This window comes from Zonotrichia albicollis, chromosome 5 (assembly GCF_047830755.1).
Source record: "Zonotrichia albicollis isolate bZonAlb1 chromosome 5, bZonAlb1.hap1, whole genome shotgun sequence".
In the NCBI taxonomy this organism is placed as follows: Eukaryota; Metazoa; Chordata; class Aves; order Passeriformes; family Passerellidae; genus Zonotrichia; species Zonotrichia albicollis.
The window spans coordinates 42,160,069-42,186,060 of NC_133823.1; the positions used below are offsets into that span (position 1 = coordinate 42,160,069).

A 25,992-nucleotide genomic window follows, 5' to 3' on the forward strand; every position below is an offset into this window, starting at 1 on the left:
CGGCATGCCAAAATCAATTCAGAGTGTGTTGGTAAGGAGAGAATTTTCTTGGGGGTGGTGAGGGAGGGAGGAGTTACTCTGAATTACAAATCTATTAGACGTCATTTGAGTCCTTGACCAGGACAAATTTGCAAAGTCAATCTTCGAGGAAGTGTGATTTCTGTTAACTTTTTGCAAAATTCTCTGGAAAATATTTTTGGCAGTAATACTGTGTACTAAAACCTGAGTGTACCAGCTTTGTACTAATTTTTAGAAAAAGTCTTTAAAATCTATCTTCTATGAAGGTGGAAGCTCCATTAAGTCAGGAAATATCCCTTGTCTCAGCTGGGCCTATGTATGGAACTTGTTATCAGTGGAGGCTTGGCTAGTGGGTTTTCTGGTACCTTTCCTGTTACTGTCCTTATAACAGAACCCTGATAATCACCAATGTAAGTTAAGACACTTCTCTCTCAATCTAGTAAAGTCAGTGGTTGCTTCCCATTAGCCATCCTTCCAAATACCTACATTCAATATAGCATAATCAAAGTGTTAATCTACATTTTATATACATTTTAGCTACAAGACAGGGTTTTTTTAAAAAGGCTATTTAGCAAGCCATTGGTATTGTGACTTACACTGTGAATCTTTCAATCAAAAAGCTTAAAATTGCAATAGTATTTGAATAAGAATTTTCAGAGGAGCTCAGATATACTATAGGTAATGATTCTGATAATTAGGTATGTAAGGTATTTAACTTTTATCTCAAGAACACTTTATGAGTTCAACATATCCCTCATTCCCAGGTGCAAGAAGTGTAGTGTCAAATATCCTAACTATCTAAATACCAAATCTTACAATTAGTGATATTTCTTTGTAAATCCCCTATGGAATATACAAGGTACGAGGTGTTCCTAGCCAGTGATTGAGTCTGTATGCTATTTGACGATAACACTCATGCTCTATGTGCTGGTAAAACATTCCTGAGTACTTTTAGACACAGAATGTAGATGTAAAACCCCTTCGTTTAGTTCTATCTTGGTTCAAGTTTTAGGCCATTGTGTGCTGCAGGTGATGACAGCCTGGCTTAATTACATTCTGAAAAGCTTGCTCCTGCAAGAAGAGAGGAGAAGAAAGGCCTTTTTGCTGTGGTGAGCTCTTCCATCTGCTAGGTTGTTTTACATAACATCCTGCAGGGCTCAGGTTCCTGCACACTCATTTTTGGGAAAGTGTAGCCAGATTTCATTCTAACCAAGTTGAGGCCTCTTCAATGTACATGTCACAAAATGTAGTTCAGTCTAAGCTTTTATCTCTGAATGTGGAGTAACCATCTGGAATGAGATGTTATAAGGAGTGGAAAAAACAGGAGGGAAATGGTGCAAAACATGAGATACAAGAGGACATTTCTGAGACAGCCATTGTTTATTGTGGCAAACAGACTTCCCATTACATTAACCTAGCTAGAGGGCTGGGGTGAGACTGTTCATTCTTCTGTGCTTTGACTGTAGATAAGTCATCCATATACATCTCTCCAGTAATTTTCACAGGGTTGCTTGGTTGGCTTGTCTGCCCATACCTTAAATTTGAGCCTCATGCATGGAGGGAGGGTTGCATGCAGCAACCTGTGTTATCACTGGGTAGATGAGTTCATATAAACTCTCCTGGCTTCACTATCTGCCACATTACCATTCCCATTAAATAAAAAAGCAGGGTTGATTGGAGGGGCTTTTTATTAGGTTAGTTTTAATTTAAATCAGTTCTATCAGTTGGGTAGACACTTGGCCATATATATGCTTGTGCAAACACAAAGGAGACCTAGCTGTGTAAGAAACAGGATGACTGCAGGCAGAGTCTTTAAAGCCAATGATGCAGATACTGCTTGTTGATCCACCATCAGTGCAAGCATTTCTGCTTCCTGAAGCTCACTCTCAAAGCCTTTGGCCCAAACAGTTTCTCAAATAATGTAAAAGGGCATGCAAAAGACTTTCCAACAGTCCTATTAAAAGATGTATAAAGTGACCCATTCATCTTACTGAATAAGTGTGTTTTAGAGAAGAATGAAGCTTTTTAATGCAAGTCAGAGTGGTAATAGTTCCATTTATCTGCTACAACTGAAAAATCTCAGTATTGCCATTTGCAAACTGAGGAGGAGACAGATTTGCCCTCACGCTAATCTTAATGGCCGTCTGGCAGTAATGCAGATATTTGAGGAGGGAGAAGACCAAAAATCTGGTTTTTATAGGATTGATGCTCTTGCCATCATTACTTGGTTTTGATTTTTAAGCTGGAACGTTTTCATAATCTAATTTATATTAAGATTCCCAGGATCAGTTACATGGACATGTTGACTTGGTCTGGCCTTTCTGTTGAGGATCTATGTCTAAGAAAGGCTCTCCTCCCAAAGCACTGCAGTCCTGTGGTAGTTCCCTACACATAACCATTTAGCACATGTTAGATGGTGACCCACGTTCCATGTCACTGGTCCATAAGTGTGTCAGGACTAAATATTGTGTGACTGTAATAAATGTAAAGCTGTGATCACAGACAGAAGAGCCACAGCAAAAGCTTAAGTGAATATAAAGATACACTTGAAGGATGAGTTAGATTAACTAATACTATTTCTGAAGGGACAGTTTTGAGAAATCCTTTGGCCTAGCAACATTCTATTTAGCCCGTTGTCACTACCCTGGGGATGCTGTCCAAAGGAGACAGATCATAACTCTAGGCAACCATAATTCTAAACCTCAGCATTCCTGGTAATTTTGTCTCTAAGCAAAAAGTTATGTGGAATTGTAACTACAGCCACAGTGAAGAAAGGTTGTCTTGATATCACTTTATCTGTCTCAAATAAATTAGTTGTTATCTGTATAAATGGGAGTAGTGCACAAATATCAGATGATGCAAATGCTCCATCTTGCATCTGACATCTCTTCCTATCTTTGATCGACAATAAATGAACAGCAGGGCAGGAGACAGCTTTCTGACAAAACATTTACAACAAGCAAGCTATGCTTTGCAGTCAAAGCAGAATAGAAGAGGAATCCCACACAAAGGGAAGTCCACCTTCTTTGAACATTTGTTTTTCAGTTAAATCCTGCTCTCTGAAAAGTTTTCTGAGGGAAAAAAGCCCTTTACTCGGAAAGTAAACACATTTGTGTTCTTTTTTTCTGTCAGTTCTTGCTTCATGTCTACCACCTAGTGTTGACATGAACCATTTCCAAGTAGATGCAAGTGTGCTCTGCAATTTTCTGCTCTGACCTGCTAAGAATTCAGTGAGTTGTTTGCCTCAGTGCTTTTGTGTTGTTTTCACCTAAATAACAGCATTTAAAAACAGATATATATTCTTAAAAGGTCTGCTGATTTTAATGAATTAAAAGTCTTTATATTTTATCTTCTGGAAGGAGATAAGGGTTTGTTTGGGTCATTGTACTGAATGACAGCAAGATTTGGAATGATTTGCATCTTTGTGTATCATGTAGAATTTAAAGTGGAGTTTGTAGTCTCTAGCAGTGCTAAGTGCTTCCCTCAAGTTAGTGTTTCTTCTAAAAGGAGAGGCACACTGCAACAAAAATAACTTTTCAGCTGTTCAGAGTTAGTCTTGGAACATCTGGAAACTTTCTGAGCTACTTCAACTCACACAGAAAAACCATTTAGGGTCTTTTCTTACTAGATGGGCTAATCTTGTTTGAGGTTAGTGAGATGAACTGGTTTATAGGGCATCCAGCAAGAACTGGATTACCCAGAGTAGCATGGAGAAAGGGGAATCTTGTTGGAATGAGTTATCAAGTCAAGTTCAGCCTTGCATTCATGAAACAGAGAAGGTAGAGCAAAACATGTAAGTTACCCATATTACCCATTTTCAGTACAGTTACTGGAAATAATTGAAATCATAATTTAATTGAACTAAACTTTTAAATGTACTGGTGCAAATTATGGTTGGGTCACACGTTTTTTCGCTTCACATGTATAAGGAATAACCTGTGGTTTTAGTAGTGTGGGAATGGTGAGGTCTTCAGCTGACTCAGCATGTTCTATAGGGATACCTGACTGCTGTGATAGCAGGGGCAAACCTTGTCCTCCTTCAAAAGACAACACTTCTGAATGCAAGAATTACAATGCAAGTTCAAGGATGTACCTTTGAACCAACCCATTGTAAAGAGAGAGAGAAGAAAGATTTTTAAACCAATGATGATACTAGTATTGTTGGAAATTACAGTTTTAGTGACAGTACTGCAAACCAAAGAAAGTTTATACTGAGAAATCAGTGTAAAATGAGAAAAGTGGTAGATAAGCCTACACTGAAAAAACTGTGTATCCATGTAGAAATTAACATTATCAAAAAACTATTATTTTCTAGGGATCTCTCTCCTGGCTTCTCAGAATTGTTTTAAAAATGCTAGTCAAATGGCCGATTAAATCCACCTTGGTGGAAAATATTTGCCTCCATAATGTCTCTCATAAAAGAATTGACTAGGCAATAATTAGGCATAGAGCAGGAAATAATGCATTATATCCAGTAATATTTTTATGTAAAATTTAATGAAGAGAGACTTGGATGGAATTTAGACCTCTGTGTGTAAATAAACCTGGTGGCTGTTGCTGCTGCAATAAGGACTTGACTGTTTGACTTGAGTTATGCCTTTGTATGTGCCCAGAACTGACCTGGCTTTGGCCGGGCTGTGTAGATCTCTGCCCAAACATGACTGAGATCCAGAAAGTTGTTTTGCTGGAATACACTGAAAGAAAAACCCTGCAAATGTAATACAGACCATAAAGTACTTACACAACCACAAAATGAAGTAGTGGCTAGTAGGATTTCGCAGAATGACAGTTATGATATGGCATTTGTCTCTTAGCATGTCATGCATATCATTGTTCCCTGCATTTTTTCTGTGTTTCCTGTGGGTTACTGGACATAACAGACCCCTTGCCAAGTAAATTGCCCAGTACCTTGACCCAGGGTAAATGCTGGTTACGGAATTAAGAGTTGTATTTTCCCCATCAGCCCTGCCTAACCAAAAAGTTCTCCTATGGCTTCTACTGTTTGGTTAATTGCAGAGGACTAACTTGTTAGGAAGACCATGGAGATGGCAATTGGAAATGAGGGGATGAAATTTCAACTGTACATGTTTTCTTTGATGAGTTAAAGTAGGCATCAGTTCTGTGTACTTTCTTTCAATTAAGCCTGTTCATTGTGACATGTCAGTGAACCAAGATATATAGGCAGAGGTCATATTTTTTATTTGGCTAACTGACATCACCACTAAAAGCTCATAGTAAAGGATTATGTTGGAAACTCACACCTTGCTTTAGTGTAAATGACTGAAGGTGACTATATTAAAAGGAAGCAAGCATGTACTTATCTGGGTAACCTACACTTAAGTATTTCATTTCATGCTACCTCACAGAATCTATTTGCATGTTAATTTCATAGAAAGTTCACAAAACCAACCTGTTGTATGGCTGATGGATCAGTATACACCTGTGTTCTGTTGAGGTCTTGCATTTCTTCCTGCTTACAAAGCCTTTCAAACAGTAACTTTTTGCCTTCTGTTACTGTGTGCACTCTCTCTGTTAATAGTTTTTGGAAGTGGAGTATGGTGTTTTCAGAAGCATTTTTCTTAAGTGGAACAGGTGACACCTCTGTGGACAAAAGCAAAGTACGTGGTTAGAGTGCACAACTCAATGAACTACTGACACTGAAGTTTAGCACATGCTGGATTTTCCTAAAGCTGTTCTTCTCATCTGCTTTTTGGCAGGCATTGCCTGGTGTTGTATAAGGGATCATTGTATAATGGAGAGTAGGAATGCAGCAGACCCTGTAAAAATCACTTATATCTCACACTTTCAGTTTTGCCTAGCTACAGCCCTCTCCAAGAGGTACTTACATAATCGGCAATAAATGAAAGTGTATTCAATCACACAGAATGATTAAATACAGAGTTAGTACAGTTTGTGGTGGTGAACTAAACAGGTTGAATTAAAAAACATAATGTTCAGATCATTTCTCATCATCTCTTTGTAGATATCATTTTAGTATTAAAAATAGTGGTGAGCTCCTTAAAACTAAGATTTTGTTCCTCATTGTTTGATTTTTATTTAGGGCCTGTCAATTTTGCAGGAAGAAAAATAAGCTGCTGCCTTCCCCATATCAGATCACATGCCACATATTTCTGTCCTTCTCATAATTTTTCTCTCTCCATGGTTCTCTATTCTTGTCTCTGACACAGCTGTCTTAACCTGTTTTCTTGTGTACAACACATTAGACATGTTTACAGACACAGTAGTGTACTATGAGGAAATCACATCCATGACTGCCTGTCCCTACTTTCCCTTAAGCAACATAATTGAGACCTCTTGTTTTTTAAATACTGTATTTTCTTTGCATATGATTCTTATAAATCAAGTAAGTTTTTCCTGATGTTTACCTCATTTATACCAGGGATGGGGACTGAAATAAATAAATAAATTGCAATTTTCCTTAGGCCTACATTTTTATCAGAACTCTTCTTTTGCCGATTGTTATGGCTGAGAGGAGAATGTTGGTTTGGAGCTTGGTGTTAAGTGCTAGGATTATGTTTTTTAACTATTTGAATACTGGATATAAGAATCTGTCATCCAATTCAACATCAGTGTAGAGATGCTTTTAAAAGTCAGGGCTCTTACCATCATTCCATGTTTTTCTCTTGGTACTCAAAGGTCCTGTGTTTGCTGTAGCATCTCCCACTGAAACTTAGAAGAGAAGAACAAGGTGACTAAGCCTTTTGGCGAGATTGTCAAGGCACAGTCAGTCACATACCAAAAGGTTTTATATTACAAAAGCAAATACCCTAGGACAAGACACATTTATTTCACAGATGCCTCAAGCAGATTAATAATTGAAGTTTCTTTTCTGAAAGATTATTGTTTTACTGGCCACTGCATCAGCATTCACAGATTACACAGTCCTTTTCCAGCATGCTAAAATGTAAATCAGCCAGGTTGGCTATTGGTGTTGACATATCCCATTCATGGAGAGTAGAAAGAAGCAGCAATATATTCGGTTTCTGTATTTGGAAGAAAATACATATATTGAGAATGTGATCTAGCACAAGACTGAGGCAGGGGAGAACTGTCATCCCACAGCTTTATGGCTGTCATTCTAGCTGCAACTAATGCACTACTGAGTGGTGCCCTTGGATACCACATTAGGGCTCTGATTCATGACAGACTGAGGACAGCTGGCTTGAGCCTGGTTCCAGCAGTTTCTGCTCAAGCCGTCTACCTGGCCTTTGCTGCAGAAATGGTTCAAGTCCCCAAATAACATTTGTGCTGTTGCAAACTATTTAACTTATTGAGAACAATCACAACTAGTTCTGCTTTACCTTAAGTCACTGAACCCTAAGTTGCAGAGTTTCAGTTATTCTGTGAGAGCACTTAATCTGCCTGGAGCAGGGGCAGGTGCCCCTGAGGTCTGAAGCAGTTGGCCAGTCACAAGAACCCTTACAGCAGACACAAAATTAGCTGTGTGGTTCCTAGATCAGAGGATTTTTGATACGAAGATAGAGGCAAACTCTGTTGTGAAAACTGAATCTGCTTTAGCAAAATTATTACAATTATTACAAGTGCTCAAATAATCACTGTCCTGGATTTTTCTCTCTCTCCACTGCAGTGTGTATTGAATTAATATACTTTGGGGTTTTTAGCATCCTTGAACTTGGCTTGATTGCTACTGATTTCTGCAGTTCCAAACAGTATGAGCTTGCATCTGTCTATCCATCAGACTTTAAGTGCCTGCTGTATGACCTCTAAAACCTGCCATGTGTTCTAGCACCATTTCACTCTACGTCACTTAGGCTTTCAAAAGCAGATTCTCCAATAACACTGAACACTTCAGTGCTTTCACTTTTTGCTAATATTCTCACTTCTACATGTCTCCATAGAGCACTTAAGTTTCCTGAGTGTTCACTATGTGACCATGCAGATAGAGCTTCCCCAGTTATTTTCCCCCTCCATTTCTGGCTACACATTTCGCACCTACAGCATGGCTCAAACAGGAGATTTCAGAAAGTTCACTTGAAGCACTTTATCTCATCACTGAAGTTTTTAGTACCTGATAGGAGACTTGAGCTTTCACATCCCCAGCCTGAGGTTCCCAGAGGCTGCCTTCTTAAAATACAGTCAACTTCATCATAAAATCTCATTTTTCTCCTGGGATTTCCAAGATGCTCATTTTCTTTCTGCAGTGCACGGTATTCATATTTTAGGTTCTTGTACTTTGTGCGACATTGTTTCCAGTCTCTGTCTATACCACGTTTCATTAATCTTCTGGCAATTTCCTCAAATATTTCTTTATTTCTTGTGGCCCCTTCAAGCATTTGTTGTATCTTTTCATCTGACCATATGTTTATCAGAGCCCTAACTTCATTATCACTCCAGTGTTTTCCTGCTCCAGTATCATTAACTGTAATAACTTTAAAGTGATTTTGTGCTTCTTCCAAGGGAATGTGATTGTCTGAAAATATAAATAAAAAAAACTTAACTGTAAATGCTATAATGCATGCTAAATATACATATATGAAAGCATAATTGCAACTGATAATCAGTTAATGATTAATATTTTATATATTTTAATCTTTTATATCTTTATATTTTTCATATTTTATAATTTTAATATCCATACACAATTCTTTTCTCTTAAGTATGCAAAATATGTAGCAATGGAATCTCTTGTTTCTCCAAGGCATCTAAAATTCAACATTTTGTCACTATAATTGTGCCATTGTTGTGAAATTAAAGACATATATCCAAGTGTTACATGTAGAAAAGCAGTAATCATGAAGCTTTGAAGATCTCAGCATTGGTGAGAAGTGTGGTTTCAAATTAAAATGGCAATGTGCAAATGAAAAGGCTGCTTGGGATTCAACAGAAGAAGAAAAATCTTCAGACTTGAAAATAATCAGAAGTTGGCAGATGGTGCTCATTAGATTATGTGTAGAAGGCAAAGTTGAACTACAGTATTAATACAAATTTTGCTCATTAAAGGAAAAGATCTATGAAACAAATTTTTAAGTTTACTAATAAAGCTAGAATGGAGTCAGAAGCAGAAAAGTAGAGCTGTGTTTACAGTAGAGATGTGATTGCTCCAGCTTTGGTACTGAAAATACAATGTGATTTATTTCATAATAAATGCATGAAAATTATTGCTCACCTGTCCCAACCATCTGTTTTGCTACTGGCGTACAAGATCTGTCTTCTGAGGTAGTGCTTATAGAATCATCATCTATAGAAACACACAGTTTTAAATAGACTTGGATTTAGACAAATAAAATGCTATTATTATTGTCATCCTCTGTAGGAAACACCTCTTTCCACCTTAAAGTGTCCTAATCCCTCGGTCTAACCCATTAGTTACAGACTTGAAGAATCACAGAATCATGGAATCATTTAGGATGGAAGCACTAATCATTTAGGATGGAGTTAACATTGCCAAGTCCACCAGTAAATCACGTCCTAAGTGCCACATCTACATGTCATTTAAATCCCTCCAGGGACAGTGACTCCACCACTGCTCCAGTCCAAGGTGACAGTTCTGCTGAGCTCCCTCCTTACTTCACCAAGAACTGAAAACACTGCCATTTTGTGACTGCTATTGCCAAGAGGCTCCAGCCACCCCCAGTCCTCTGTTCACAAACATCAGGTCCAGTGAGTACCCCCCCTAGCTGGCTCCTTCACCAGCTGTGTAAGGCAGTTGTCAGCCACACACTCCAGGAACCTTCCTAGGCTGTGTCCTCTGCTGTGTTGTATTTCCAGCAGACTTCTGGTCAGCTGAAGTCCCCCCCAGGGGCCGGTGACTGGGAGACTTCTCCCAGTGTTTATGAAATATTTCAGCTGCCTCTTTGCCCAGGGTGGGTGGTCAAACACAGACTCCCACCAGGATACCTGCCTTGTTACCTTCTCCTGATTCTTACCCATACGTCCTCAACCCTATTTGTCACCATCATGAGCTCTAGACAATCAAAACACTCTCTAACCTACAGAGTACCCCACAGTCTCTCCTTTCTTGCCTCTCCCTTCTGCAATTTATAGCCATCCATTGCAGCACTCCAGCTGTGCAAGTCATCCCTCTGTGTCTTCAAGATGGAAACTGATACAGCTTTCCTGCTACACAATGGCTTCCAGCTTGTCCTGTTTGTTGCCCATGCTGTCTGCACTGGTGTGGATGAACCACAGCTGGGCTTTTGTCCCCACCATCTTTTGGGGGTGAAAAGCTCTAATTTCTACATGGTTATTCTCGGGTGCTCCTGTGGTTTCTAACACATCAATAATCCCTGTATGTCTTTGCTGATCTCCATTCCCTGTCTACTAAGATAGCAGATCAAAGGACCTCTCTAGAACACCACCCCTCCCACCCATCAAACAATGGCATGTTGCCCCCAGGCTCTCTAGTTAAAGTCTGGTGTTATCTCTTCCCACCTACAAATTTAATTTAAAGCTCTTTCAATGAGTTCTGCTAACTTCTGTGTTAAGATCCTTTTCCTCCCTTTGAGATAGGTGCCAACAAGTCTGGTATCTGGAACCATGACTGAAAATTCCAGTATTTTCCCAGTGTCAACAAGCTTGGAGACAGATAGTGATCTGCTGGTTCTTCCTGTTTTTTTCCCAATTCATTCATTGCGGCTGGAAGAAGAGAAGGCTACTTGTGCTCTCGATCCTTCAACCACTTGTTCCAATGCCCTGAAGTCTCTTTTTATTTGCAACTTCATTGTTGCCTACTGAGAAATTATTGAAATTGTCTATGAACATCAAAACCCTGCTTTGCTGATTCTGTGTTCATTTGCTCATGCTTGAACTCTTCTGAGGCTGAAAGTTCACTTTTGTGTGGACTTACATTTCGCGTTGGGAGGAAGAGAAAGATTAGTTCTGATTGTTTGCTAGGGGATGTCATAGACTAATTATGCTCAATACCAGTTTTAGTAAAGAGTAGAAATAAATGTTTCTTTTATGTTTTGAACAGCTGAGTGCTTACTTAGGCTCTGTCAGAAATAAAGATTAATTGTAAATAAGCATGTTCATTTGATGTGCTTTCTGTAATGGTAGTTGCCAATATATGCACAAACTAGTACTTGGAATTCATATTTGCTCTATAACTTTTCTCTTCAGTCATTTGGCAAACACTTCAAGCTGTGTGCAAGCCTATATTTTGTACCTGTGGAAAACTTGAAAATCATACTCTCATCAGCATGTGTATGTGATTTACTTGGGATACTAGAGAAAAAGTGGGTTTTCTCATAAACAGGCACCCTATAACTTTTGAGAAAACTCTTGCATCTTCCTTAACACTTGCAGCTGTTGGAAATGGGCTAAAACAGAGCTGTGGGTCTACTCGTAGGCTCCTGAGAGATTCCTTTTTTTCAAAGCCTTAACCAACCTCCCCGTGGCTTCCATTTCTGTGCTCATTCTCTCAACCATACTAGCTCTCTGGTTTCTTCCTGTCTTTGGCAGTGGCACTGGTGTAGTGCTGACTGCATGATCACTGTGTTCAGTTGGATATTACATGATAGGGAGTTCTGTGTATGAGGCAATCAGTTGAGCTGCATGACATTTTATTCTTCACTCTGCATTCATGTGACCTTGCTGTGTCTCAACTTTCAGGGTCACAGATTTACTTTATCCTCAGTGTCACTTGTGTTCCTGTGTGTCATTGTTATGATGGCATTGCTCTGATGTTGTCCTCAGTGTCACAGTCACTGCAGTTGTCTTTCACGATCAAGATCAGCCAATGCAAACAGTTGTAAAGGGTGTCTAACATAGGATGTCTCAACATCCAAACTACAGATAACATAATTGTTGAAAAGGAAGCTCTTGCCTGGAATATGCCTGATGTATACAATAGAAATATTCTTAAGGTAGAAACTTTCAGTGTCAAAGGCCAAAGAATTGCTGTTCACACAATCACTAAAATTGGGGGTTTTTCTATTAACTTCTGCATACAAACAGCATTACTGTAATGAATATTTTGATCCAGGGTGTCAGGCCACTCTATTTCAATGCTATCTTTATTTCCTCTGATGTCTTTTTTTCATTATCATCTATGGTCTTACGCTCATTTATTCCAGAATATTAGTATCCCTACTGTGTTCTAATGTTAAATTTTAACATTTTAAACAAATCTTCTCCTGATCACTTATCATTGAATATATGACTTCTACATATTGCTGAGGTGCTGATTTCAGTTTTATATTTAAAATAGTTCAGAATATATATATGGAAATTGCTTGCTAGTAAATCATCTGGTACTAAATGCAGTCATTAAGTAGTTTGAAAATACAGACAATGTATAAAATGTTCTGAGTTTCTGAATTTACCTTTCCATTTATCCTCTCTAGCAACTGTGTAAGAGAAACCATAGTTGTGTCACAATCAATTGCAGACTAATCATATTCATCATAAAAAGGAGCATGTTGTCTGGGAAAGTAAGATTCTGTTATAATTATGGGAAGGAGAAATAAGTGTTCATACATTTCTGCACTATGAAATCAAACAAAACCCATAATTTATCATAACCTAGAGGTAGAACAAGTGTAATTTGCTGGAATAACATATGAACCTTTGGAATCTGCAATGCCAGTAGAGTAGAATGTCCTGTTAAAACTATCATGACAAAGTCCTGACCTACCTATATAAATTGTCTCCTTCTTTATTTGTGTAGCTTCCAGAGCTGCTGGGGTGGAGTTGGTTAAGTCCCCCTCATCTTCAAAGATTTCTGTAAAAAATAATCATTTACAAAGTTCTTATTAATTAAACACGTCTTGAGTGATGTCTTGAGAATCAACTACTCAGAATGCTGCTGATAACTTCTGTTAAAGATTTCCTTTCTTAATACATTAAAGCTACCATTTATCTGCTGTAATAGGCTTAAGAACAGAGTGTTCCTGCTTATAAAGTAAGTCCAGAACATCACATAACAGCTGCAGTAGATAAGTTTATGGGTTACGTGTGCAAACTCTTAAGTTATTTTAACCTGGATCAGGATTTGTAGAATGGTTCACTGATGGTGGGTGTAAGATATCTAGTTACTGATAAATATTCCTGCAGCAGAACAGGCAAGACAGTGACTTGCCTGTTGGGTGCAATATTTACTGAAATTATTGAAAGACTCCCAAGTGACTGATGCAAAGAGTGTTTGAATTAGCCCCAAAAAGGAGCAAGGGACCCTGACACATCAGGGTGCTGTGCTTAGACAATTGATCTGTAAGGCTGTTTGTGTGATGGAGGCAATGTACTAAAGCCTGTCCTGAGAGCATCGCTGCTGCTGCAGCTTGCAGGGGTTTACATCACACAGCTGGCCTCCCCTCCATGGGGAGGAGATCTCCACTCCTCTGCCATTGGCCCACTGGTGTTAAGGGAAAATTCCACCCCTCTGCCCTAGGACAGAGGTATGGGCAGGTGGATGATGCAACTGGTCTTGCTGATCCTCCCTTCCCAGTGAGGACACTGCTCTACAGAGATTAAACGGTGAAGGCCACATCGTGGATCAATGACAGCAAATTTCTGGCTCCCAGCCTGTTCTCAGTCCAGTCAAGAATATTGCCCCTAAACATTGAGCAATAAAGTTTAATCTAGAGCCATTTTATTAAAAATTACCCCCAGATCAATACAGCTTTGTTTGCATCAGATGTTCTTTATGATGAGACTAGCATCATGTGGTGGGTTTTTTTGGTGGTTTTTTTGGGTTTTTTTTTTTTTTTTTTTGTGAGCCAAGAATGTGGGTAGGGAGCCTGGCTTTTTTTCTAAAGCACCTTTCAGAGTTTTGGAGGGAGGGCACAAAAAGAGTAAGACTGAGCCAAACAGAACAAGCCATCAACAGTTTTTGGCATGGATAAAACACAGTGGCTCCAGCTGAATTGTTAGTGAAGCTATAGACAGTTGCCAGCAAATATGCTTAATCTCTACTTTGTGTTTAAGCACTGCTCACAAGGCCACCCGAGCAATGCTGTCACAGTCTTTCCTTTCACCCACTCAGACTGATACAAGCTCTGTTCTCTTTTGGCACTCTGTCAGCATCACTAATTATCTTGTTTTCTGGCTCATGAGGCAAGATTAGTAATTTGTCTCCTAATCCTTACTCTCATGTGTGTCTTGAATAATTTAAAAGGGAATTGGGATATGTTAAAACTAGGGAAAATTTTTAGTGTGTGGCTTATGTTTACACTCCCGCAACTTGCAAAGTTGCTGCTGTGTCATACAGATCTATGAGAGTGGATGCAGAAAACTGTGGATACACAGTTAAGAGTTTATGTCTGCAGCCCAAATATGCCTAGGCTAAGGCAGTGAATAATCAAGAACTTTAGGGTTTGCACTTCTCTGGAACAATGCCTAACACTAGCCTGGGGCACATGTATGTAAACATTATCTTTTGACTTTATATCTGTACATTTTAAAATTCCTTGCACACAGCAGCAAGTGTTCAAGCCAATGTTAAGTGCCTGAGTATGTACCAACTTAAAATCTTAACTTTAAACAACAGGTTTTTAAAAAACCCTTGCTTAGGAATGTATCTTGGAAGTGTCACTACATCAAATTTGTTCTGAGAGGGACATATAGTAAAGTGTAGGGGGTATCAAAAATCCTAAGAAAATAAAGACAAGGAAAGGAATTTGTTTGACATAAAAAACTTGTAGGTATTTTTAAGAACAGCAGGCTACTGGTATTTCTTAGAAACCTGTTTTCATCTCCACTGTTGTTCCCTAGCACTTCAAATTTAATCAAACCTATACATACACTCTGTGGTCAGGCTAAGTCTGACGCACGTGGAATGTACATGGAGTTTGGATTGACAAGACTGTATAGATGGAAGTGATTGGCTGTTCTGAACAGATTTGTTACTTTTAGTAACAACTAAAAGTGATTCCACGAAACTGAAAACATCAGTGAAAATTACTAAATAAGGTTTTATTTGCAGATCGATTCAATGTGGGGTATGTTTTACCAGAAGCGAGAGCAATCTGCAGTGTCCCTAGCCTATCATGCTTTAGCTGAAAACCCAGGGCTGGAGACTGTTGTGGTCCTTCTGCCCCCCCAGCTGGGCAGTGCTGACAGCGCGTCAGGAACCAGGACAGGCTGTGCAAGGAGCTGGGAGAGTTTATTTACATTTATGGGCATTCTCAGGTGCGCATTTGCTGCTCTTTGAGTAACAAATTCATATGGGCAGAGGAGAAAAACAATACCATGGCACATCAAATAACTAATTACTCTCCTTAAATTGGTGCATTTTTCTTTTGACTAACACCACCTTAGTATTTTTCTTACCAGAGTATGGCAAACCCAAATGGGCTGTTTATAAACACTGGCAGTGGTGACAGTGTTACTGTGGCTCCTAACTCAGATTCACCTGTAAGATCATGAGAAGCACATGCACTCTGAAGCAGCTCCTGCATCTTCTGTGCATTTACACAGCTGCAGTTGCCAGAAGGCAATGCCTGCCCAGGCTAACTGATATATATGTGTATGTGTAGGGGCAAGTGCATATACAGCTCTGGCTGCAGAGTACATTAACTGATAAGGAAGATACGCAGATATGAGTTTAACAGAATTTCTGAGTTCTCATTTGTGCCAAATTGAGGTTTTCTACAATTTTTTTTTTCAAGGCACACAAATACCTATAAATTCAATAATTCCATGCCTGTTGGGAAACACTTTTCTACAAAAGTTCTGTTGAATATGCAGAAGCTTTTTTAAAAAGTGACATCCTAAATGCCAGTGATTGTGAGACATTACTCATATCAAACAACCAATGTAATGTATCGGTGCCTTTTCACTGTTTATCAGTGTGTATATTTATGAGTACAGAGCTACATACAATCTCTTTACTTACCCGTTTCTCATTTCAAAATTACTTGAACTGTCTAGGAAAGGCATGTACCATTAGTGAACAAAGAGTCTCCATGATGTTGTAGCATAAAAAATGTGCATCTTTTCTCTGTTTCATGCAATACCTATTTATGTGACCATTAATAAAATTAAAGACTAGGTGTATTTTACCATCTGCAAAAAAATTATTTGAGTGTATATTGTTTGTTTTGGAATGAGGGAAAGAATTTTGCAAACTGAACTCTTTTGTTGGTTTTGCCTTGGAGTGTGGTTTTGCATTCCCCCACAGAAGTTTGGAAAATAGTCTTAAGAGTGGAAATGCTGAGCCACAGGCACTTTTGAACCACTTGCTATTTTAATTTTCCCCCACAAAATCATACTTCATTTACAATTACCCAGAAACAAAGAAACTATGAAATTAAAATACACATGTTTAAAAAGGGAGATGGTAACCAAGGTAAACTACAGATATCTTTACACCTACACTTATCTTAAATGACAGAAATTTGTACTCAGGATTTTACTATAAATATTTATTTAACTTCATTTTAAATAGCTTGTTTGGAAGAGTGCAGTCCAACTTATAATTTTACGTAGCACCAATAAGTTGAAAACTGCCAGACAACAGTTAAGGAGCACTGCTGAATCATTGCATTATTACAGTGTCTTCCTACTGTCCATGTGTGTGTAGTAATTGTACTTGTCAATGGGTAGAAATTGAATTAAATATATTTTTAAGCAGTCTTAACTGGATCCCACAAAATGCTGTTTATTTCTGTCATATTTGTCTCTCTGAAAATGAGGTCCCTATAGGCAATGTACTTTTCATGACAACCTCTTTTTCTCCGTGGAATGCATCAAGTGCCCATGGTGAGCTGGTAAAAGGTTGCTTATTTGTAAGTAAATTTAAATTTAATAATGTAATTGCTATTGAGTGAAAAAAGCCAAAAATGTTAATCTCTGGTATACCTTAAATTACAATCATCTCTTTACTTACTTGTCATATTAGTTTCTTTGGTTATATGCAGAGCTGCCCGACTCTCTGGAGTAGTGTTTACAGTAACATCATCTGTCAGAAGATTTTTAATTTGATATTAAAATCTTTCAAGCTTACATTAGACCATTTAAAATTCTGTAAGACTACTCCTTAATGCTTAATTTAGACCATGTTCTGCCTCACAGTACTGAAAGAGAACATGAGGTGCTCTGTTGTGGAAGATAAAACTTGTCGGCCTGATAGACTTTCATGTGTCTCCAGCTGAATGTTAAACTTCTGCTTCCCCTGAAATTTGTTTTCAGATGTAAACCACAATATTTCTTTGTAAAGAGCAGAGCATATGACCTTGATATTCAGTGAGACTCCTTAATGAAGTTTTCATCCCCTGACATGAGCATTTACACAATTATATCCTGAGCACGTATTGTGAAAAAGAGATGCTGTATTAGTTCATGCCCAGGAGACTGAAAAATTCTAATCCTTGGGAATAACATAGTTTAAGTAAATGTACTGTAATGCAGTAGGACATTGTACTCAACTTGCTTAAACTTGTTTCTTCTCTACATTCTGCGTCACAAGTCTCTGAAATGATTACTTACAGGACTGATTTTATCAAATTTAGCAGGCCATTGTAGATGTGTGCGCAAGTACATGATGGTTATCTCTATGACATTATCTCTTGCTTTTAAGTTTTTTAGGTCTCTGAATTTTCTACCAGTAATTACAATTTGGGCTTATTTTAGGAATTAATTTTAATTTACTAAATTTAGGTATTTATATAAAATAGAAGACTTTTTAGATTACCTGAATCAGAAACTTTCTTTATATCTGCAACCTGTAGGTCTTCTGACGTATTACTAACAGAGTCCTCTTCACCTGTGTCTCCAGGCATTTCTGTGTAAATAATGCTAAATTAATTATGGCACTGAATTTCTATACTTTATAAGAACACCTGTGGTATATCAAATTAAAAAGTCCATCCTGCCTCGGATGCTCTTTACTTCAGCAGGCAAAGTAGATGCATTAGCAAAACTTGTAGAAATGGCAACTGAAGAGTGAATCTTCCCCCAAAATGTTCTCACAGTTTTCAGCCAGACTGTCTGTGTGTAATATTTTTCTTGACTTCTCCCATTACTTTACTAACTTCTAGTCTTACATTTGGCCAACATAGTATCATCCCCTCATCTCAACTAAAAGTTTAATGTTTAATTCTGTTCTTAAACAACAAGCATGTTTCTGGTTGTACATACCAATAAAAGTGTTTTAACTTTTGGGTAGTGTAGGTTCATCAATCTACTCTTAATTCTGTACTGATCATCCATTACCATTGTCAATAACCACCCAAAACCAAAGACAGGCTCTGTCAGCATTCTTAGTGCCGTTCCTTTTGCTATTTTCACTATTGTCTCACCAGTTTGGGAGTCTTGCTCCAAAGCCCAATCAAACTGAGCTATTTGAGACCATAAGAAAAAGACAATTTAGATGTTAATTTTTTTAACCAGTGTCTATTACTACAGATTTCTTTTGCTCAATGTCTTAATTTTTCCAGTAACATAGTCTGACTATCTCTCTGATCCATTTCTGTTATCTAAACTGGAAACAGTGTCTTCTGACATGACTGACTGGAATTGTCTCTCTGTATCATTTTATCCTATGTCTTAATCTTTTTTTCCCCTCCTTTTGCTTCTCAGTTCTATTAAAAAAGTACAGGGAAATCATTCAATCTGAAATATTACCTTATAACAAAAGACAAAACTACTGGACAAAATAGTAAATTTCTATTTAGTGTTTTTCCACACCAGCCAATTGGTTAATCTCTCTTTGTGCTTTTTGAGTTTTTTTTTAAGATCTCTCTAGTGCTGGAAAATTAAAAATGTTAAATGATATGTGGGTAGTTGAAGTACTTACCTACGGAATCCTTTTCTGATTTTGCTTCTGTCCATTCTGGAGGCCTCTCACTTTCATCATTATCTGATTTACTTGCTTGTTCCATTGTGCAGTGCCCCAGAATAGCATCCAGTTCATTAAAAAATTTCATACTTTTACTCGTACTCCCTGAGTCTTGGGCACTTTTTACACTCTTGTATTCATGTTTCAGATTTTTGTATTTTGTCCTGCACTGCTTCCAGTCCCTGTCAATTCCAAACTTTTGCAGTCTAGCAGCAACCTGCTCAAATATTCTTTTATTCCTCACTGTCCCCTCCAGTTGTTGCTGGATATTTTTGTCTGACCATATGCGTATCAAAGCTCTGACTTCATTAACAGTCCAGTGTTTTCCTCCTTCATTTGCCACTGTAGGAATGAAAGCCGCTGCTTTGGAAGCCTCTACTGCTGACGCTGGATTACCTGCATTGTGTGAGGGAGGGGAGATACAGACATTTGTTACCTGCATTGGGTGGCTGGGGTGGGGAAAGGACAGAGAGAATGGGAGTGAAGGATGCTGTTTAAGGACAGAGCAGAGGTGACATTAAAATCAAGCTATTGGTTATTAATTTGTCAGCATTTTTGTTAATTCTGATATAATTTTTGCTTTCACTTGAAGACAGATACTAAGATAACACATGTACATTTAATTAATCTAAGAGGAACATTTCTTTCTTCTGTGTCCTGATACACTAAATTTTTACCTGTAAGACCTTTGGGAACATCTGATGATCTGCTTTGTCCTTCAGACATTAGAGAGGAGAAGAGAACTGTTGGGAAGATGGGATGTGCTGCATGAGCACAATAACAAATTGGCCCCAAGTCACTGACACTAGCATCCAGACTTAACACTCTGCATTCATGCCATACCTTAGTTTTTACACACGTGGACAGATTTAACCTGGGTAAGGATCTAAAGAATCTGATCCTTCTTTCTTAACGAAGCACGCGAGTTGTGGAAAGCAGAGGAATGGAGACTTTTGCTTAAGTAAAACATTTGTGGGCTAGAACCCAGTTCTCATGGCACAGAACCTGCACCTTTCTCAGGGCAGATCAATCAAAAATATTTGATTTTTTTTAGTAAAAATCAGTGTGAGTTGTCTTACTCTGCATAACTAAGATATTTTTCCATTTTCTCCAGTCTACTTTATTTTTTAACATTATGAGGCCACCCATGCAATAACTTCAAACACTGAAATATTATATAGTTTAGTTTTTTAATGTTTCCTTGTTTCTATTTAGGAATTTTCTTTAAGACTTTGTTTTGGTTATAAGATTAGTTTGGAAAGGGTTTTCTCATGCATTTTCTAAAGCTTTGAAAAAATAACTAAAAAACCCCAAATAAACAAACCCAAAACTATTTCCAGGTCGTGATCACATGAAGCAGCATGAAAATGCACAGTAACTGACAGGTTTTTACAGTCATACTGCAGTGATGCCTTTGTCAGTGTCCTTTTCTGGAAGAGCAAACCAGATGATGGGGGTTTGATACTTCATAGCCACTGAGATGTGTGTGATGGCAATAGCATCGGACCCTTGATTGTGCACAGAGCTTCAGGGCAGCACATTTATAACAACCTGTCTGGGGACAAACTTGTCCTAGATAAAGCCATTCCTTGCTAGTCTCCATAATTCATTCTAGTTGTCAATAAGTTGTAACAGATATATTTGTTTTTCCTTATAGTCCTGGGTTAATCAGGACTCTGCAGCAGCCAGCTCATAGGCAGTGTAGTTGAGAAGGGTAATTTTCAGGTGGCACATCAATTATGCTTTCTCCATTTCTTCCTGAGGGAGTGAAATAAAATGCTGATTTACTGGTGAATCAAACCATAGGAACTGCCACAGATGGTAACTGCTGACATCAGATAGGCCAGAGAGGAAGGGCCTAGGGAAGATGACAAGAAGAGAGGAAGAAGAGTGCAAGGAGGTGCTCTCTACACTTCCCAGTCAAAGCCATAGAACACGGGGGCATCTGGGAGGAATAAAGGTTCTTTACTCTTTGTATAGGCCAGTATTTCTCACTAGTCATTTCCAACTAAGCTCACTTTTGGTTGTGGATATTAGTTCAAATGAGTTCTGGTAACTTGGTGTATTGCTCGCTTATTCTGCTGTGTGCAAAGTGAGAAATGGTGTGTTGTTTGTTTCTCATTCAATTTAAAAAACATTTTGATTCAGAATATCCTGCCTACAAGAACTGCTTTGAAACAAAGTTGTTATGGGCAGTGCAGAAATTTTCCTAATATCTTAAAAGCATTTTAATTTGTTTTTTAAAAAAATGTTTAAGCAGGATATACATTATTTTTTTATCTGAAAGATGCATTTATTCCATATTTAATCTTCTTCTAAACTTCTCAAACCTGAGAAATCTGCTGAAATAAAACTAAAATATTAGGCATTACAGATACAAAGGGGTCAACATTTTTCTTTCAGTGGTTTCTGAGATAGTGCCTGAATCTTACAGACTAGAAGAAGTACTGGGGGAGGGCATTTTAGTACTAGTACATACTTGAGAGCCCATGCAATTGAAGTTATTTTGCTGACTTTGTGAAAGCAGCTTGAAGATTTTTCTGCTTGGCTGTGTGCTGAGCACTGAGAAATAAAAACATGTTCCTGTAAAATTTGATCCAGACACTTTCTGCATGTTTTGTTCATATGCATGAAGTATTTTATATGTGCATAAATTCCATGTGACATTCAGGTCTCTTCCTTAATTTCTTTCTGTGCCAGGCAGGAGGAGTGTAATGTGTAACATTATAGCCACAGGCTTAGCCTGTGCCTTGTTTTCTTCCTAAAAATGGGATGTTGCAGATTTTGTAATGGAAATTGTTGTAACTGGGCTGGAATGTATACTAAGGCATAGAGGGTATATAATAAATAGAAAGAGCATGTAGGAAATTCAGGACAGCTGCTGTTCATCCAGGCAACGTATCAGCACATCAGTTGCTTAAATCTGCCTAAAATGTGTTTGTTTCTCCATTTCCTGTAGCTTCCCCTTGAAGGGGCTCACACGTAGGATGCTCTTCCTCTTTCTGTCTTGCCATATTTATGCCCTTGCTTTTGTAACTTTGCTGAGCAAAACTACTAGAGTAGGACGTTTTCTAAATGAGTTCTGTGGTTGGACTAAGCATTGCTGACCACTCCTTGCTTGGAGAGGTGATTTTGAAGTTATGCTGGAGACCACTGCAAGTCTGGATTGCTCTGCATCTCTCTCCGGGCTCAGACCACTCACCCATGCTGCTTTAAGTATCCATGGTTTAAGAAAATGAGCTAGGGAAAAGCCACAAGCTGACATGGATACCTCTCTAGCATTTGCCATACTTTCCACTGGCATTTAACAAAATTACTGATGTTAATGCAGTTTATCATGATTAAGCTATAGCATGGGATGTGTTTTGCATGCAAGTGTGGTCATGCAGGTGTTACATCATACACAGTGGTCAGTGTCTGGTGATGCACAACACTGCTGAGTGCTCTGGCAAGGGGAGGGTGCCAGAGTGTGGCTGCATTAAAGCTATACAGGTCAGAAACACAATGACAGTGCTTTCAAGCTATCAGGAACTGCTCTGACACCCATGCTGCTTTTTAGTTTTTGATCTCTCTGTATCATCATACTATACCTAGTTGAACTCGTCTGGCATGAGATATAAAAAGTAGTGGATCTCCTGGAGCATCCTCATCATCTTCTAAAGAAACTGGTATTTCACCTGGGAAGGAAAGAGTTTTTAGATGAAAAATAGGTATGGACTAAATTAGAAGTTTAAATTTAAATGTCCATACACTATGAGAAGATCTTTAACTTGGAAATCTCAACACTTAATTTGTAGTTAAATTAAATTTTAAATTAATTTAGCTGTCCCTATGAGTTATAGGAGTCAAATCATTTTATGTCTTATATATGAAGTCTGTTTGAAATGTTTTTAAAAATTCTGGTTGAAACTGACTTGATTCTAGTGACTTGTATGCTCTTCTGACTCAGTATTCAGGGTAAATAATAATGTAAAGTAAGAGACATACAAATAAAGGCAGACTTTGCACACAGATTCATAAAATTACAAATCCATTTATGTAACAAAATTAAAGTCCTAGAACAGTGTGAAGAAAGGATGTTCTGCAAAGAGCTCTGGAAATCAATGGAATTCATTAAGAGTATGGGGAAGGAACCGATATTCATTGTGACTTGACAGCAGGCATATTTGTAGCTGACAGGATTAAGTCTAGCCTTTTCCAGCGTAGCTTTTCTACATTTGTTTAAAAGGGAACATTATAGCAATTGCTATGTAAGTATAAAAAGCAGCATATGTGCGTCAGGTTCAGAACCAGCTAGATTTTCACAGAGTACAGACTTTTAAGTTGTCCTGTGTGCTGTTTTCTACATACCACGTTGACAGGAGGTTTGAAATGTTCCTTCCTTGTACGGGAGCTGAGCTTCTGTGAGCTCCAGCCAGGCAGGGCACCCAGATCAAAGCTCGCAGCTCTGTGGTAGATCGTCACGGGGAGCAGTGATGAGGTGTGGTTAGGATGCAATCTCCTACCCTGACGTCGCAAAATGCGGTTGAAACCATTATCCTAAACGCTCCTGACTTTCAGCAAGGCTCGCTGTGACTCACAGATGAGTGGCCTGATCTCTGACTGCTCCCAGCTGCCTGCCTGCCTTCCCTGGCAGCAGGTGCTGCTCATGCCCACAGCGACAGGACTGGCATTTCAGCTCTTAAGAGCAGCAAAGCAAACCAGGGAGAGGAGAATAAATTCCCTCCTGGAAGGCTTCTGAGTGTGCCATAGGCACCAGCATGCGCAAGGTTAATTACATTGTTACATTAAAAGAGAAACTTCTTTTTTTTTTAGTAAGAACACTTACCACAAAAAGATATTACTATACCACAAAAGCTACTCAAAAAAAATTATTGCACACTTGTTTAAAAAAACTATATAAAATACTGTCAATGACATGTTAAAAAGTGCAGACATGGAAAGCCATGTATAAGTGGCACTTTTATGTCAGCATTTCTGAAAGATCTTCCTGCATTTTAGTAGCTGAGTTTCCTGCCAGTCATTGCTGATGCATTTCTGCTCAGCTATAATCTTTCTGCATTTGCTGAGGTAAAGTGAAGGTCAAGCAAGGTGACCAGTGCCTTAATATTTAAACATAAAGAAAGAAATATAAAAAGTGTAAATTACTTTAATTACTAGGCAAGTATTTTCTTAAATAATGTATTTTGGTTTTTAATCTTTGATTTAACTTGAGTAACAAAATAGGAACGTCATTCATTTGAACTCTAATGTAAGATACCATTTTTCATAGTGCACCATCACATAGATTTTCTTGGTTGTTGATTAGTGCAATAACACACAAACTGTACTTGAAGAGAAATGAACGTTTTGACTTGTATCTTTCTTAATGATTATTTAAGCTACATCTCTGCCTCTGAAATGTGTTTTGGGAGAGCAACATGAACGTCACTGCTTACATTTCTGCATGTGCTTATGCATAAAGTGTTACCTTTTCATGAACAAGCTGGGAAATTGTATGTGTTGCTGCCAGGTTTGTCCTGAGACACCCTTCTCAGATTTGATTAATATTTTCAGTAACAATTTCTTCAAATACACTTCAAATACACTTTCAAAAGAAAACTGATTCTACCATGTATGAAAAATCATCAGGGGAACACTATTGAAGTACCATTCAGTCCTACAAAAAAAGTAGTCTCTTTTCTTTCCTTCCTGTTGCTCCCCCTTCCCAGCAATCTCCCAGTAGCTGAGATAATGTAAAGACATGCTTTGCATCTTTACATTAAGCATGCATAAGAATGTTGAGACTGAGGCTAAGCAGAATGGTAAATATACAGTGAATTATTTGGGAACATGCCCTGTCCCCTGTCATGCTTTTTAAAAAGACAAATCAGTATAGCAGCTGATTTCTTAAAATCAAATAAGATGTTAATGGTGGACACGTATTATTAGTCACAGGTTTTAGTTTGCTGATAGCATTTTGTTCTTGCTACCAAAGCCATAACCTAGACATCCTTGATTCCTCCAGCCCCCTCAAAACGAGATGTCTTTGCCTCTTTTAAAAGAAGCGAGGGACCATTTTTCTCTGCTCTCTTGCAGCACACTGTGTTTGATAGGGAGAAGCCCAGGAGGGGGCCTGCAGTCGCTGCTGGGGCAGAGCAGGGGGCTCTTTGCTTGTGCAGGAATTGCCTTTCCCTCTGTGGGAGTGACACCGGCAGCTCTGGCCCTGCAGAAGGACTGGAGAGCATCAGCTGCAGAGCCACTGATGCCAGTTCTGCCGTACAAGTGCTCTTCAGAGTACTGGGCTGGGCAGCACCGGGCTCTGACTGCAGGTGGAACAGGACTGGGCCTCTAGTACAGTGTTAGTTGCTTGACTTGCATTCTTAAATAAGAAAGTTGATGATCTCACAGCTGTTCCCTCAGCCCCTTGTGGTGGATGTGTGCATGCATCCTGCATAGCTGCAGGACACATTTCTATCTTAGTGTGCTTTCGTTGCGGCTCACTTGTGGTTGTTGCAAAAATCTTTGCATTTCAGTTTTTGCAGTAGTGTTGCATTATTACAGTTAGCTGCATTTAATTTTTGTTTATCAATAAAACTTGTTTGCTTTTATTTTTCTGGAGGTAATATCAGAAGTGCTTGTGCAATCAAGAGATATATCTAATTATACCAGGTTTAAAACCAGACTGTTCTGGTGCTTCAAAACAAGGCATGTCTCACTCAGGGGTAATTATTTTTATAGATACTATAGTTTGGGATTCACAATTGAAATTAACTTTTGCTGATTTAAATTTGCTAGAGGTCTAAAGCAGATGAGAATTAGGATTACCAGGTGCAAACTACATCCAAACACAGAGGATAATCTGACGGCAGATCCTCGGATGTAGGACACTATCCTGATTTCAGGTAGTCTTCAAAGTGTATCAGCTTTTATTAGCCTCAGTTCTGCAAGTTTAGATTTAAAAATTGATTGCAATTCACAGTGCAGAGAGCACATTACAATATTATAAAATTGCTGTTTTAATTTGAAGTGACTTTGACAGATTAGAGGCTTTTTGATAGTGATGACAAATTAAGGTCAAGCTTTTTTGTTAAGGTAAACAATGACAATGAAAAATGGCAATTTCTTTTCCTCAGATCTGTAAAGCAGCATTGTAGAGGGAAACGTGGAATGGTACAAGGACAAACTCAATGTCCAGCTCTTTTTATGCCTTTGACAATGACCCCTGGCAATAATAT

The 25,992-nt window shown here is 38.4% G+C and overlaps 2 protein-coding genes across 4 annotated transcripts in view; one reads left to right on the forward strand and one right to left on the reverse strand.

Moving 5' to 3' along the window:
* The window catches only part of PAICS (phosphoribosylaminoimidazole carboxylase and phosphoribosylaminoimidazolesuccinocarboxamide synthase), a 41,073-nt gene that overhangs the window by 13,731 nt on the left and 1,350 nt on the right, over positions 1-25,992 (reverse strand). Inside the window, exons 2-10 of one of the 3 annotated variants that reach the window (XM_074541480.1) lie at positions 22,366-22,452; positions 18,734-19,171; positions 17,630-17,719; positions 16,826-16,897; positions 12,635-12,721; positions 9,167-9,238; positions 8,069-8,470; positions 6,643-6,708; positions 5,429-5,619 (exon numbers count right to left, since the gene is read on the reverse strand). In XM_074541480.1, the coding sequence (XP_074397581.1) occupies positions 5,429-5,619; positions 6,643-6,708; positions 8,069-8,470; positions 9,167-9,238; positions 12,635-12,721; positions 16,826-16,897; positions 17,630-17,719; positions 18,734-19,171; positions 22,366-22,452 (1,505 nt within the window). The remainder of the gene's footprint in view (positions 1-5,428; positions 5,620-6,642; positions 6,709-8,068; positions 8,471-9,166; positions 9,239-12,634; positions 12,722-16,825; positions 16,898-17,629; positions 17,720-18,733; positions 19,172-22,365; positions 22,453-25,992) is intronic. The other 2 variants (XM_074541482.1, XM_074541481.1) reach the window with 2 other exon arrangements.
* PPAT (phosphoribosyl pyrophosphate amidotransferase) overlaps positions 1-25,992 on the forward strand; it is a 43,487-nt gene that overhangs the window by 3,725 nt on the left and 13,770 nt on the right. The gene's annotated exons all lie outside the window — the stretch shown is intronic.